At 42.9% G+C, this 16,528-nt stretch overlaps 1 protein-coding gene across 3 annotated transcripts in view; it reads left to right on the top strand.

Moving 5' to 3' along the window:
* The first annotated feature begins 7,417 nt into the window (after window positions 1–7,417).
* RNF8 (ring finger protein 8) overlaps window positions 7,418–16,528 on the top strand; it is a 30,638-nt gene continuing 21,527 nt past the window's right edge. For 2 of the 3 annotated variants that reach the window (XM_076003389.1, XM_012746898.2), the window contains exons 1-2: window positions 7,418–7,743; window positions 13,372–13,500. In XM_076003389.1, the coding sequence (XP_075859504.1) occupies window positions 7,633–7,743; window positions 13,372–13,500 (240 nt within the window). In that variant the 5' untranslated portion in view covers window positions 7,418–7,632. The remainder of the gene's footprint in view (window positions 7,744–13,371; window positions 13,501–16,528) is intronic. The other variant, XM_012746904.3, reaches the window with a different exon arrangement.

Genomic DNA, 16,528 nt, shown 5'->3' with positions numbered 1-16,528 from the left:
CTTACATTATGGTGGGGGGGGGGGTGGAGAGGAGATGGTGGTAGAATAAAGCAGTAAGAGAAAAGGTGGGAGGACAGAGAACGCGGAGCCATCAGTCCCACCTCCCTGCTCCTGCCACGCACGCACTCAGGCCGTATCATCCCATCTGAGTGCTCGCCTCCCGCTGCCCCCAGTCACCCTGAATTCCTCCAAGTCTGAGTTATCCATTGGCGCACTCACTGACCACCCCACCCTCAAGATGGCTAAATGCAGCAGCAATCTGTTGAAAAGTTGTCCTGTGCTCTCAAGATTAGAGAGTACTTGTCAAAGCTGTGTATGGAGACTTAGTTTTGAAAAAAAAGAGAGAGTGCTTAGGGAGTACTGTGCTTGAGATGGTACATCAAGACCCCTTTCTTCTCTACTCAATCTTTCAAAAACATAATGAAAAAGTTCCCTCTCACCCTTATTGAACCTCACACAGGAAAACCATGCTTTAAATCTGTGGGCAGATCTGTGACCCCGAAGTGGATCACCCTTGCTCACAGAGGGAACTAGTTGGTTTAGACATTTTAAAAACCCATCTTGTTTGGGCATGGGTTATTTAAAAAGTCTAAAATTGATTGAAAGGATTTCAACTTTCTAACTTCATCAATTTAAAGAAGGAAAAAACATCTTGTTCTTATGTCTCTTGGACAAATGAGCACAGAAAAGGCATAGGGAGATAGTGTTTATCTGCAGAAGCTGACACTCCATCCTTCCACAACAGTAGCTAACAATTATTGGGTACTTACTACATGCCAGAAATAACCATCTTACAAGAATTAACACTCAAAACAATCCTGTAAGTTCAGTGCTATCATTAACATTATCTTCATCTTACAAATGGGGAAACAGGCTTGAAGCAAGAAACTTGCTCAAGGTCTCATATCTAGGAAATAGCAGAACTAGGATTGAACTCAGGCAACCTGGCTCTTAGAGTCCACATACCGCACTACTGTGCTATAGCAGCTTCTAGTTTACTCTTGAATCAAAGGCTGGTCTCACACCAAAGTCATGGAGTGAGCAAAATGCCATCCTTTTACTCTATCCTTTCATCTCATCTCCATTCCAGGGAGAAAAAAAGGAAGGAAATGAGAGAGAGGAAGAACTGGTCGTGAACTCATTTTAATTAAAATAAGTTCTAAAGTCTGGCAGAATCCATGCTCTCCTTCTTGTAGTTTAGAGTTGTTTCCAGGAAGTGGCTGATCAACCAGGGGCTACGTTTCCTAACCTACCCCCCTCCACCCCACCTCGGATCTACGTGGGGCCGTGTGACCAGTTCTCTCTAATGTAACTTTTGGGACAAGACAGTTAAGAAGCAAGTGTGCCTTCTCCATTCTCTCTTCCTCCTTTTTGCTCTCTGGATGCAGAGGACTCCAAGCCCTGGGGAATAGTGAAGCCACTAGATAAAAGTAGTCTGAGTCCTTGAGTGACTTAATGGAAGACTGTCCACCTCCCAGGAACACTGCACTAAACAAATACATAAGAAACAAACTTCTGTAGTGTTAAACCACTGAAATGTGGGGTTTGTATGTTACAGCAGCTGGCATTACCCTTGCTAATATATAAAGCACACACCAATGACTGTTCCAAGAACCCGGAGCATGTCCCTACACCCTTCCTGTTCCAGTTCTTTGTTGCTGTATAACAAACCACCTCAAAACTAAGTGGCTTAACACAACTGTTGTATTGTGTTCATAGATGTTGTTTTGTGTTCCTGTTCATAGGAATTCAGATGGGGTACAACAGGGATGGCTTGGATCTACTCCTCAATGTCTGCAGCCTCAGCTGGAAAGACACAGGGCTGGGGGCGATTCATTGTCAGGGGCTGGTATCATCTAGGAGCATCTTCATTCCCATGTCTGTCATTGATGCTGGATGTCAGTTGGGACCTCAGTTGGGGCTGTTGGCCAGAACATCTGCATGTGGCCTCTTCATGCGATCTCTCTACTTCTTCATGGTGACTAGGTTCCAGGAGGGGGCATCCCCCAAAGACCAGGTGGAAGCTGAATTACCTTTTATGACATAGTGTCACTTCTGCTGGAGTCACATGCCCATCTAGTTTCAAGAAGAGATAAAGACTCACTCACCTTGCCCTGTAAGCAGTGTCAACGTCACATTGTAAGGACAAGTAGGTGGGAGATCTTGCTGCAATCATCTGGTAAAGTGTAATCTGCCACTCTTCCTTTCCGTATTTCTCTCCTCCCTCTCCCTTTCTTCTTCTTACCCTGTGCTTCCTCTTCTTCCTGTCATTGCCCCCACCCCCGCTCAAGCCTCTCCACATTCTGGCTCTTTCTACCATTCCTCAGCTCCGTTCAGTTGACATTAGTTGAGCATATATACTGTGACAGTTGTCAGAGCCACAGACAGATAACACCCTACTTACTTTCTGCGTCCTGCTCTCTCTTTCCGCTTCAGTTTTTCCCCTTGTGATGGGTGTAAGACATGGTTTCTCAACCTCAGCATTATTGACATTCCGGACTGGATAATTCTTGTCGTGGGGCTATCTTGTGATTTATAGGATGTTTGGCAGCATCCCTGGCCTCTACTCATTAGATTCCAGTAGCGCCCCTGCCCCTGTCATGACAATCAAAAATGACCCGGGACCCTGGGGGAGCAAAATCACCTTCAGTTAAGAGCCACCAACTATACAGGAGAGGTGGAATTAATAAAATCCCTAAAATCTTAGAAGTCAGTAGTCTCTAAACTGTTTTGATCATACACTGTTAGCAACAAAACAATGTCTGAGAATACAGCCCCTATGGGCATATTTACTTATTCATAAGAGTCTATATATCCTCCATGTTCTTTTTTTTTTTTTTTTGAGACAGAGTCTCGGTTTGTTGTCCAGGCTAGAGTGAGTGCCGTGGCGTCAGCCTAGCTCACAGCAACCTCAAACTCCTGGGCTCGAGCGATCCTTCTGCCTCAGCCTCCCGAGTAGCTGGGACTACAGGCATGCGCCACCATACCCGGCTAATTTTTTATATATATATCAGTTGGCCAATTAATTTCTTTCTATTTATAGTAGAGACGGGGTCTCACTCTTGCTCAGGCTGGTTTTGAACTCCTGACCTCGAGCAATCCGCCCGCCTCGGCCTCCCAAGAGCTAGGATTACAGGCGTGAGCCACCGCGCCCGGCCCCTCCATGTTCTTTTATGTAATTATAAAATATTCACAAAAATGGACATTTTTTAAAGGATGGGATAAAACCTGGTTAGATATTCTGTTATATTCTTTTCACAAACAAATGAATCATGCTGTGCACTCCTAAGGGTGGCCATTCCTCCTGTTAGACTGTAATGAACCCAACCTTTGGGCCAGACAGGTCTAGGCTCACAGCCCTGGCTTCAATTCCCTGCACTGCCATTTACTAGTTGAGTTGTGTTCATTACTTCATTCAATAAAATGTCAGGAATACAGTGGAAAACAAGACAACCCTCAAGAAGCTCACAGTAGTGAGAACTTGGGCAATATAGTAGTCTCAGGTTTCTCATAGGTAAAACAGGAATGTCTTGCAGGATGGCAATGAGGATTAAGTAAGTATATATGAAAAGCACATAATGGGTACTCAAAAATGGTACCTACTAATTCATTGCAGGGCTATTTGTGACAGCAGAAGAGCCCTACTGTATATCAATATGGGACTGGTTGAGTAAATAATGGTACATCTACACAATGGAGCAATAGACAGCTGTAATGAGGAAGGAGGAATATCTGTATATATTGCTATGGCATAATCTCCAGGATATACAGTTAAATAAAACAAGCAAGGTGCAGGGGGCAGGAGTGGGACTGAATAGGTGAAGCCTAGAGGATTTTTTTTTAGGGCAATGAAACTATTTTCTATGATACTGTAGTAGTGGATACATAACACTATACAGTAAGTTTCTATCAAAACCCACAGAACTTTGCAGTAAGAGTGAACCTTAATGTATACATTAAACTTAATGTATGCATCAGTCAGTAATTTTTCATGTAAAATATATATAAATTTTAAAAAGTCATTTAGCAGGACAGGGAATCCCAGATAGAATGCAGACTATGTGACAAAAGAATCTAATTGTATTACAAAGGCATGATACAACCTCTCTGAAGGTTGTGGAGAAAAGGGTGCTGACCTAAGAAACTTTGGAAATGGGTGGAGTCTCTCAAGGCAAAAGAGGCAAAAGATCTGCATATAAGTACTAAAGTTATTTCCATGATCAGAGGGTTAACAATTCTGAAACCACTATACATGTACACTGGAAGTGAACGATTAAGTAAAGGAATGACAGACGGTGGGGACCAGGTTTCTCACTTCTGAAGTGGAAGGTTACAGATAAGCAAGGGGGGATGGCTAGGATGATCCAGGTGGTAATAGATTAGAGTTGTTTAAGACATCAGGATGGGCAGTGGCTCACGCCTGTAATCCTAGCTCTCTAGGAGGCCCAGGTGAGCAGATCGCTCAAGGTCAGGAGTTCGAAACCAACCTGAGCAAGAGCGAGACCCGTGTCTACTATAAATAGAAAGAAATTAATTGGCCAACTAATATATATAGAAAAAATCAGCTGGGCGTGGTGGCGCATGCCTGTAGTCCCAGCTACTTGGGAGGCTGAGGCAGGAGGATTGCTTGAGCCCAGGAGTCTGAGGTTGCTGTGAGCTAGGCTGACGCCACGGTACTCACTCTAGCCTGGGTAATAAAGTGAGACTCTGTCTAAAAAAAAAAAGACATCAGGATGAACTCATGTTTAGCTTACAGGCATATATACGTGTGTGTGTATGTATATGTGTGTGTATATATATATGTGTGTGTGTATATATGTACATATATATATATACACACACACACACACGTGCATAATATTCATGAATATGTATATACAGAGGGGTCAATATTCACCTGTATATTTACTTGCCCTGTCAGCTGAGAGGGCTTAGAAGCAACAACATTCTAGTAGTGCACCTAGTGGCCAGATTTTGGTTTCTAATGCTATTTCCCAATAAAAGGAACCAGGACTCCTTGGAGAAATGGCTGATTCTATGTATAAGGGCATCTTGTGCCATAAAGTAAAAAAGTGCCCAATAAAACACAATAATGAGAGTATGTCAAAGGGACACCATAGCCAACTGAAAGAGCTCTCAATGGCCAAAGTAGGAACAATTTGAGGAACAAATAAAGCAGTATTAGATTATAACCCAAAGTATAAAATAAATACCCACAGGTCCATACTGATATAAATAAATGAATGAATAATCATTTGTAAATAAGCAAAATAAATAAACAGGGAAGAAGAGACAAAATTCATGTGCAGAAAAATTCCAAATAGTTTATGAAGAGATTCTGTCCTTAAGGAGATGGAGCATAATTCCCTGTTTCTTAAGTGTGGCTGGGAAGGCAACTGTGACCTCCTTCCAAAGAGTACAGTATGGAAAGAGTATCCAAAGAGTAAGTTTACAATGGAGAAACCTAACAAACACGACCTCAGCCAGGTGATCAAGATTAACATCGACAGTGATAATTCATGTTGAGAGCACATACCCTTGATATAACATGAGAAGAGCACTTTACCTCAGCCGTCTTCCTCCCCCAAACCCATAACCCCAGTCTAATCAAGAGAAAAACATCAGACAAATCCCAGTTGAGGGACATTCTATGAAATATCTGGCCAGTACTTCTCAAATTGTCAAGGTAATCAAAAGCAAGTCTGAGATTCTAACACAGCCAAGAGGAGCCTAAGAAGACACACAGACTGTCAGGGTGGCCTCTAGGAGCGCTTGCTACACCTGGGACAGAATGCTAAGGTGGGGTGGAGGCACCGACAGGCACCCATATATAGCATATGGAAGCACCTCCATGAGTGCAGCTGTGGCTCCCACCGATTTTCGTGACCCTCTGTGATGTCATGCACTGAAGTTCTTGATCTGAGAGTGCCACACGGATAAAACGCTCCAGGTTGGGTCTGCAACCATGCTTAGGAAATTAGGCTTTGGAAACAGACCCACTCCATCATTTAATTTGTTAGTTTGGGAAGATTATTCAACATCTCTGTTCCTCTTTTCCCATCATCCCTAAAATAGGAATTATAATTGTAACCACCATCATCATATTGTTTGTGACGAACAAATAAGATAAAGTATGTAGGGTGCTTGGCCTACCTAGCACTTAGCTCTCAATAAACGTTAAGCCATTTACTATTATACTTTGTATCATTCCTTTAGTATATACATTTTCTCCTGACAGAATTTAATATAAGAAAATTCTTAACTAGGTATTGGAAAACTGAAAAGACAAAAGGGGGCATTGAGCTATCAGAGGTAGTCACTAGAGGTAGTAGGTATCACACTATACTGGAGAATCCAAGGGAAGAAGTTAAGCTTCTTTTTAAATAAATTTTTTAAATTAACAGCTTCAAGGTAATTTACACACCATAAAATTCACCCATGGGAAGTATATATGGTTGGGTTGTGCAATCAACACCACAATCCACTTTTAGAACATTTCTATCACCCTTCCCCGCAAAATTCCTTCAAGCCCTTTTATATTCAATACTCACTGCCACACCTAGCCCCAGGTAATTGTGCTTTCTGAATAGATTTGCCTAGTGTCATTTTTTTTTTTGAGACAGGGTCTCACTCTGTTGTCCCAGGTAGAGTGCTGTGGCGTCAGACTAGCTCACAGCAACCTCGAACTCCTGAACTCAAACAATCCTCCCCGTCCTCAGCCTGCCAGAGTGCTAGGATTACAGGCCTGAGCCATCACGCCCTGCCCGTTTTTTTAAGAATTCGGCAATAAAAGGAGGTCGTGCAAAATAGATGCTGTTTAGGAACAGAATAAACAGACTTAAAAATTATGGAGGCCGGGCTCGGTGGCTCACGCCTGTAATCCTAGCTCTCTGGGAGGCCGAGGCAGGCGGATCGTTTGAGTTCAGGAGTTCAAAACCAACCTGAGCAAGAGCGAGACCCAGTCTCTACTATAAATAGAAAGAAATTAATTGGCCAACTAATATATATACAAAAAAAAATTAGCCAGGCATGGTGGCGCATGCCTGTAGTCCCAGCTACTCGGGAGGCTGAGGCAGGAGGATCCCTTGAGCCCAGGAGTTTGAGGTTGCTGTGAGCTAGGCTGATGCCATGGCACTCACTCTAGCCTGGGCAGCAAAGTGAGACTCTGTCTCAAAAAAAAAAAAAAATTATGGAAAGTTTAAAGTTGCTTAAAAAACATGAATATCATTATCATAATGAGGTAATAAAGCAAAATTTTTTTAAAAAGAGGAAAGGTAAGGAGAAGTTCCAGTCCAGGGCGGCTAGGACTGGAGCGGCGGCTCCACAGAGGGTTAAGGAAGGCGGGCGGAGAGGTAGAGGCCCTCGGGCTCCGCCCGCCCCGCCTGGAGTTAGAGCCTCGCCCGGCCCAACCGTCTCCGCCCCGCCGCGGCCCGCCTCTCGCGCAAGCGCAGGGCTTCCCTGCCGAGGAGGCGCGGGCTCGCAGCCAGAGAGTACGTTCGCATCGATCGCGAGCGCGCGGCGATTGCTTCTGTCTGTTGTTTAGGTATGGCGCCCGCGAGGCAGCAAAGAGGCGACCGGAACCCGGGTCCGTGTCTCGTTCGGTGGTGACCACCGTCCACGGTCGAGTTGGCTATGGGGGAGCCAGGCTTTTTGATCACAGGAGACCGCGCCGGTGGCCGGAGCTGGTGCTTGCGGCGGATGGGGATGAACGCCGAGTGGCTGCTGCTGGAGGATGGGCGCGAGGTGGGGGGCCAGGGGTCCCGTCGGGACTAGGGACGGGGGTTGGAGGACGCTGGGTGGGGGGAAGGGAGCGGAGGCGTTGGAGTGGGCGGGGCGGATGGAAAAGGAGAGGTGGGAGCAGGGAGGAGCCGCAAGTTGTTGAGGATGGGTGTTGAGGGAGAGGAGGGAGGAAGTCTGGTTCCGGTGCGAGCGTTTGTGGGGGTCAGAGCTGGGAGGTGTTGAGGAGAAATAGGAGCCAAGTGGGAGAAAGTGGAGTTCGGTTCTGGGGAGACCTGGAGGGCGTCAACGGGCGGGGTGGGACTGAGGCCCCGGCCCGAGGGAAGAGCGATAAGAAGATGGCCCTTTCCAAAGAGGCCTGGGCCTGAAGGACGGGCTGGGGCGGGCGTCGGGGTTGTGGGAAGGAGCCGAGTGGAGGGGCATAGCGACAGGGCGTGCAGAGGGTGTGCGGAGAGGCTGGGGTTTCAAGGGACTGGGGCAGCCGCAGTTTGGGTCGCACGAAGCCCATCGGTGCCCAGCCTGGGGCCGAGGAACCGAGGCAGAGCTGCCGCAACTCACACCGGAGTCCACAACCGCCTCGGATCTGAGGCGGAACCTGGAAGGGCCGCCGGGGTCATGAACTTTCTCGACTTTGTTTTGAAAACGATTGCGACTTTTGTGTTGTGTCTCTTAAAATACTCAGACTTTAATGTAAAAATGTCTTCCTCCTTTCCAACTCTTTGAAGGAAATTGGCACTTTATGATGGGCCACCTTTATCCTGTGAGTCTGGTACCCCCGAGTGCACCCCAAGTGGCACTCCCTGAGGTGGGCCGGGGGTGGGGATTCAGAGTTCTCTCTAGAGACTGCTTATCATCTTTGTTAATGCAGTCATAAGTGCATAATTTTTTAAAAATTTTAAAAAGGAAGGGTGAGGCACGGTTCTAGTTGGGGTCCCATTAGGACTGGGACGGAGTCTGTGTAGCGACAGGGAGGGAAGGAGAGGGAGGGATTGCAATCAGTTTTGGAAAGAACTGGGTCAGGGACGAGCTTCTGGCTGGTGGAACCATTTGAGTTTTGGAAATAATGTGTATGAAAGGTTCCCCTTGCAGTGAAAGGGGGTGGTTGGTTGGTCGTTCTGTTATAATTTAAAGAAGTCTTTTGACTATTATGTATGTTTAGTTAGGTTTTTCCTATAAGCCATGCAGTCTCAGTCTCAAAGGTATTTATTAAAAGTAATGAATACTTATGTTGTTTGGTTTACTGTGAGAGAGACAAATAACTTCTGCAGTCAAAGAGTTTAGGACTTGAGTGGGGGAAAGGGTTTATACAATGAAGCAGTCTAAGAACATTCACGTGGGCTTTGTGATCAAGTGCCAAGATGTGGATTATTTAGTATTATCCTGGGGCAGTGGTTCCTCAAATCAGAAGTGGGATTCAGGTCTGGCCTTAAATGTTGCGAGATTGGGGGTGGTTATAAAGGGTTACATGTGTGCTGTGGTTTGAGGGACACCAGGAAGACATCTCTTCCCCCAGACACCTCTTTGATCCAGGTATTAGTGCCTAAAGTCCACATTAAGCATTCATTATTTCAGCTTGATCGCTGACCTCCCCATGTATGGCCCTTTCCAAAATCATGTGAATTTTAACAAATTGAGACACTAACAATCTGAATAATACACTTATACACAGAAATAAATTATTTCACATACATGACTTAATCTGATCCTTACACGTGCACTGCACTGTCTCACACAACTCTAGAAGGTAACTTGGTGGTCAAGTCTTAACTCACTCTTTCAGATTCGGTTGCTGTGGTTTAATATTCCTCTGAATAGCTTGGTAGTATTGCAATCTTGGGCAGGTGAGATGAGAAATAAAGCACCTGTAGCAAGGGCAAGAGGACTGTAAAGCATTCCTAGACATATTCTAAACCACTGGATAGTTTTGTGTGGGGCCATCACTATGGGGAGAGACCCATAGTCAGAGAATGGTAAAGGCACAGTGGGAAGAAGGCAGAGTGCCTCAGGGGCCTATGTGGAGGAGAAGCCTGCCAGGCCTGGCTGGCTGCAATGTCAGGTCTCAGGCAGTAGTTGGAGCATGGCCTGCAGTGTGTAGAAGGAGAGTTCTGAATAAAAGCCAAGAGATAAAGTTGTACTTACTGTATTGTAATGGTCCCCAAACCACAGCAAAAGCAGGTTTGCACAAGATTTTGAGAGTCATGTTGATATCATTTAGTTATAACAGAAAAGTAAGATCAGTTCCCTGCCTTTCCAGTTCTCAAAGTCTCAAATATTGCAGATAAAATAATAAAACAGGTTTTTCTCATTGCATTGACGAGAATCCTAAAAATTGTCTGCCTAAATGAGTGTCCTTAAACTTCTTAAACCAATCTAGAGTTTGATGGAAAACCAAACAAGTAGAGATTTCCTACAAATTAGCTAGTTCCTACACACTGAATATCTAGGCCTTTGGGGAAAAAAAAATTGTACTTTTCTTTTTCCCCCTTTTTTTGTCTTTGGTTTTTATGAAGCTTTCTGCTCCAAGGAAAGGATGGTTCTGAAGTATTTACTAGTCATCTGGGAGACAGCAGGAGTCGTGCCCAGGAGGAAAGAGATAGCATTAGTGAAGGTGGGCAAGGACAAGATGATCTTTTAAATCAATAATGTGAGTAAGCTCAAAGACTTGTAAAACTGTTGTAAATGGAAACAGCCCCTAACATATGGGTTGACAGTTTGTCAGCACTCAGTTCCCATGGGAAATTTAATGTTATGAGTGGTGCTAAGATTTCCAGATAATCTCATGGTACTCTTTAACTTTAGTATAGGTAAAATATCAGTAGTACCAAGGTAAATTCTAGGACCAGACAGTGATGGGAAGCATGAAAAGGAATGTTTTCTTTTACTCGGGTTCAGAATCTGTAGTAGGCAATTTCGGAAAAAGGCACTCCCGTACCTTTTCTGTACTGTTTTCTCCCAGGTACCTACGATGGCAGTCTGGCTATCTCCCTCTAGTATTAAAGTGGAAAATGTAATACTTTCTCTCTGAGAAATAAAGCTACTTAAATGGAATTTTTGCTGAATATAGATGACAGATAAATCCTTAAGCATTCTATTTTTAAAGGATATATGTATTCAGAGGGACTTATATAATTAATGGAGTTTCTGGCAAACTGTCAACTGAAAAACCTAATACTCAGAGTTTGGGTGGCATGGTCACCACAACATTTTAAAGGGAACAAGTGAGATTAATAAGAGTCCCTAGCTGCTGCTCATATTTTCTAGTGGTAATAATATAATTTATAATTTCTGACCTGAAAAAGTGCCCGTTCTAGAATCTGCAAGGACCCATGGACAAGATCTCTTTATTCTTTCATTCATTCACAACTACAGTACTTACTGAACAGAAATACAGTGGTAAATAAGACAGATAAAGTCCCTGTTTATGAAATTTGTATTTTAGTAAGTAGGAGGGGGAAAAAAGTAAAACAAGCAAGATAATTTTGGATTGTTATAAGTACATCCTAATAACTAGAAATGTGATGAGGGGAAGCAGTCAGCAACTTTAGATAAGGGTAGTCAGAGTAGGCTTATGAGTAGCTGAAATTTGAAAGATAAGGTGTCCATGCAAAGATCTGAGGGAAGAGTGTTCTTAGAGGGAAAAAGGAGAAGACATTCGGGTAGGCTGGAACTGGGGTGGGGGTGGTTAAGGAACAAAAAGAAGACTTGAGTGGCTGAAGCAGTTAGTATTGTCACCATAGTGTGAGAGATAAGACTAAGACTAAGCAGGTGGAGGGGCTCAGGATATTCAGGGCCTTATAGGTCATGGGAAGAAGTTTGAATGATTGGAGGGTTTTAAGGAAAGAAGGGAAATGATCTGATTTAAGATGTTTACATTTCCACAGTAGCTGCTATGTGAAGTTTAGGGGGACTAGAGTGGGAGCAAAAACAAGAGGCCAGGTGGTTTGGACTAAGGTCTTAGCTATAGATAGAAATGAACAGATTTAGAACATATTTGAATTACAGCCAGTAGAATTTACTGATGATTTGAATGGGGAGATAAGGGACAGGGGTGAATCAAAGATGGTTTCTGGGTTTGGGGTTGAGCAGTTGGTTGGATGATAGTGTTAATTACCAAGATGAGAGTTTGGGGAGGAGTAGATTAGGTCAGAGTAAGTCATGGTGGTCTTTGAGTAACTGAGGAGGATAAGCATGATTTGGAAAGATTTTCAAAAGGAGCAAAGAGGGCAGTTTTTAGAAAACCATAGACTTTGGTTTAATGTTGCCAGTTTGCGATATATATGGGTCATTAAAGAGTTAGCTTGTACACTGAGAAGAATAAGCCGGGAATTCTAAGACTTTGATCTCAGAAGAATTCATTTCCTTCCTTCACAGGGTTGTTATGAACTAGACTGGTCCATCAGGAAAGTATGATAGATGTGATTTGGGGCTTCCTTTCAACCTTTTCCAGAGGTTCTCATACTGTCCTTGTGGATAAGATAAAGAATATATGCTCAATGCAAAGACTAGTTGAAGGTATATCCAGATCGTGTGGGTTAATGTTTTACTAAGCTTTCCTGAAAACTTTGCCTTTGGCTACATCCCATTTCAGTATTTTTATGTGTCTTGAATGAAGGTACAGAAGGTGTCATATTAATTTGGTGGGTGACTCAAAGCTGGAAGGATATTGAGTATGTCTAGTCTGATGGCAGATTAAAAATTCAGAAGGGTCTTGGTAAACTGATGTGATAGACTGAACTAAGAAGATGAAATTTAATAGGAACCAATCTAAGGTCCTGCACTTGAATCCCAGTTTTTCTCTATTGGTTAAGTATAGAATGGATGAGACATGACTTACCATAGCAGTTCTTGGAGAAGGAGGAAACCAAGGATTTTAACCATTCCTAAGTCTGAGAGTACATTGGCAGTGCACTAGATCTGCTATGAAAGCTAATTCAATTTATATGTTGCAATAATATCTGTAACTGGGAAAGTGACACTTGAATTTGACTGTGTAATAGAAATTAAGTTTATTTTTCTTAATGTGGCATCCAGGAAAAAAGATAAACTAGGAGTCCTTTCAAAGACTCATTAGAATGGCAGAGAGACTCAAACTCTTGCCCTGGGAGTAAGGTTGAAGAACTGGGAATACAGAGCCAGAGAAGACTCAGTCACAATAGTTGTGACATGGAAGGAGGAATGGGGATTTTCTGATGGTGTCCAGGGCAGAGCCAGTGCCAGTGGATTGAATTTATAGGGAGAAAGATGCCAATTCAGAGCCATTAAAAAAAATCGGAGGGCCTGCCTTATATAAAGGTTGTAGTTTGTGGCATTAAGATGGGTTGATTAGGGATGTGTAGAAAGAATTTCTCCATCTCATGGGTAGATTTTCTCCATCTCATGGTATTTCTCCATCTCTGGTTCAGTTGAACCAGATGACCTTTCAGGATCCTACCAACCCTGAGATTCCAAGGTTAACTCCTTTTAGCTCTCTTTTGTCACAACTTGTTGCCTTTTTCTATTTGGTGGCTCCCATGGCAGATGAAGAGGAGATAGCAGATAAACTGTTTGGATTCTACAGGAGGACCTGTGCACATGCTAGTTGACGAGATTCAGTACAATGACTGACTGTGTCTCTTAACATTGTTGTCTTCCTAGGTGACTGTAGGACGAGGATTTGGTGTCACTTACCAACTGGTGTCAAAAATCTGCCCTCTGATGATTTCTCGAAGCCACTGTGTTTTGAAGCAGAATCCTGAGGGCCAGTGGACAATTATGGACAACAAGGTACAGGAATTCACAAGAACCTAATGACATTTATTGATTTTTTTTGTTTATTTTTAAATTATTTTTTTTGCATAGGTAATTAATGGTACAGAATTCCAAACTATAATAGTATCTTCTTCTCCACTAGCTAGCTACCCAGTTCTCTTTCCCAGAGGCAACTACTATATACTGCCAGAGATTAGATTATGCCAAAATAATTTCTCATGATTTGGACTGAAGTTTATTGCTGTGGAGGGAACACATGAATTGGGGCAGTAGGTCCTATTCCAGAAACTAGACTAAATGCCTGGGAGAATTAGCCCTTCTTAAGGTGCAGATGCACAGACCCTGGGAATCTGCTGAAGTTCCTAGAGTGTGCCTGTGACCCAGCAGACAAGGGGAGGAGGGAGAAACTGAGCTGACTGCACGTAGCTCCTTCTCTTCCTCATGATCCTTTCAATCAGAGTAACACCCTCACCCCCTTTCTAAAACCTGTTTTCCATATTGGTATTCTGAAGATTTCCTTTGAATAGATGATTTTTCTGCTTTAAACAATTTTGAAAACCACTGGTTTAGTGGTAAATGTTCTAAGGGAGGTGGAATCCTATATAAAGCCTGGCAATTAGAAAGTATCTAAAGTGCAGATAAATCAGCAACAAGGAATATAATGAAAATACAGACTGTGAGGCGAGAGAAGTTCTGATGCAGACAATTAAGGTTTAGGAAGTATAAAATGTCTTCAGGCACCATTTCACACTGCTTCACTGCCCTGGCTAGAAGGATTTTAAAGGTACCTATTAGAAGGGATGGATATCCCACAGGCCTGCCCAGCAGCCTCACTTTGCATGCGTAAAACTGCTAGATTTTACTGGTGGAGAACAGCTTAGAATTCCTGCTCTAGAGTTGACAGTGTGTCGAAGGAGACAGTATAAATGCTAAGTAAATTGGTTCAGCACTTCTAGCAAGACACCATGAGCAGAGGAGAAATTGGCACTGAGATTATCTAGTTTAACTCCTCATATAGACAGGTGAATAGGAAGCCCAGAGAAATAAACTGTCTTTCCTAAGGTCTCTGTAACTGGTGAGTAGATAAATAAATGATCCAGGACTTAAACTCAGATAAGTTCCTCTACTATACCCTGTTGTCAAATACCAGTAAAGTACATAAGCAATTTATTATACTGGCTTCATGGTTTAAAAAAATTAATTATGCATTATAGCTGCAAGGTTTTAAAGCAGGGGTCCTCAAACTTTTTAAACAGGGGGCCAGTTCACTGTCCCTCAGACCGTTGGAGGGCCGGACTATAGTTTTAAAAAAACTATGAACAAATTCCTATGCACACTACACATATCTTATTTTGAAGTAAAAAAACAAACGGGCAAAAACCACCCGCATGTGGCCCGCGGGCCGTAGTTTGAGGATGGCTGTTTTAAAGCCTCTGTAATAGCTTATATCATAACACGTTAAGGCCCATGTAAGATAGGTCAGGCCTGTAATACTAGCACTTAGAGGGGCTAAGGCAGGAGGATCACTTGAGCCCAGGAGTTGGAGACCAGTCTGGGAAACTTAGTGAGATCCTATCTCTACAAAAAATAGAAAAATTAGCCAGGCGTGGTGGTGTGTACCTGTAGTTCTACCTACTCGGGAGGCTGAGGTAGGAGGATTGCTTAAGCTCAGGAGTTTGAGGTTGCAGCGAGCTATGGGGATGCTACTGTACTCTAGCCGAGGCAACAGAATGAGCTGCTGTCTCAAAAAAAATAAAACCTTAGGAAAAGGTGTTTTCATCATCCAAGTTGACTATATGAGATATGGGATTACAGTATTATAGAGCGGAGTTCTCTACTGCTTCTTTTCTTATGTGCAGTGTGGATGTGATACATTTGTGGGATTAGCAGATTTCGATAGGTTGAGAAGCCACCAGCTGACCAATTTTAGTGTTTTTGAATGTCACCCACAGGAATACAGAGACAGCCTGTGCCAGCGACAGATTATGACTGCTGTGGGCTCACTCTCCAGTGTTGCTTTGTACTCTTTTTTCTAGGGCAGTTGTTATATGACTCTCTTCTCAGGTCTCAGTCAGGTAAAATAGAAGAAAGGTAGGTTCCTAATTTTTCCAAGACTTTTCTGTACAGTTCATTTAAACCTTTTAGCTGTGATTGTGAGGTAATTGATTTTTTTTTCTTTTTATTTCAATAGATTTAGGGGTACAGGTGGTTTTTGTTATGTGGATGAATTGTATAGTGGGGAAGTAAGGGCTTTTAGTGTATCCATCACCCAAATAATGTATACTGTACCTGACAGATGGTATTTGGTCCTTCAAGCCCCTCCCATCCATCCTTCCCCTTCTGAGTCCCCAAAGTCCATTATACCATTCTGTATGACCATGTATACCCATCATTTAGCTCCCACTTATAAGTGAGTACATGTGGTATTTGTTTTTTCATTCCTAAGATAATTGACTTAGGTTAATGGCTTCTAGTTCCAACCAAGTTGTTGCAAAAGACATTGTTTTATTCTATTTTATGGCTGAATAGTATTCCATAGGTTATGTATGCATGTGTGTATATGCACACACATATACCCCACCACACACACACATTTTTTATTATCCACTCATTAATGGGCACTTAGTTGACTCTATATCTTTGCAGTTGTGAATTGTGCTATGATAAATATACAAGTGTTATGTGTCTTTTTGATATAATGACATCTTTTCCTTTGAGTTGATAACAAGTGGTGGGATTGCTAAATTGAATGGTAGGTCTACTTTTAGTTGTTTGAAGTGAGGTAACTGATTTTTGAGTGAAGCTAGGACTGGGGTGTTTTGATGCAACAATTTTTACAAGTATACCTCCTTTTCTTGGCGTAACAGATGCTCCCTTTCTTTCTGTTTTTTTCTTGGCATGATGCTATGGCAGCCTTCTTCTGCTGATAAGGGACTTGCATTTCAGCTGCAGGGATATTATTGTTATTTTTATAGTCATGTTTGAAGTCATTTGCCAAGTCTCTTTCAAGAGTTAGGTGTTTCTAATAATTCAAAACTCAGAA

Source organism: Microcebus murinus, chromosome 5 (genome assembly GCF_040939455.1).
Source record: "Microcebus murinus isolate Inina chromosome 5, M.murinus_Inina_mat1.0, whole genome shotgun sequence".
NCBI classification, from domain to species: Eukaryota; Metazoa; Chordata; class Mammalia; order Primates; family Cheirogaleidae; genus Microcebus; species Microcebus murinus.
This window is presented reverse-complemented; position numbering and strand designations above follow the sequence as displayed.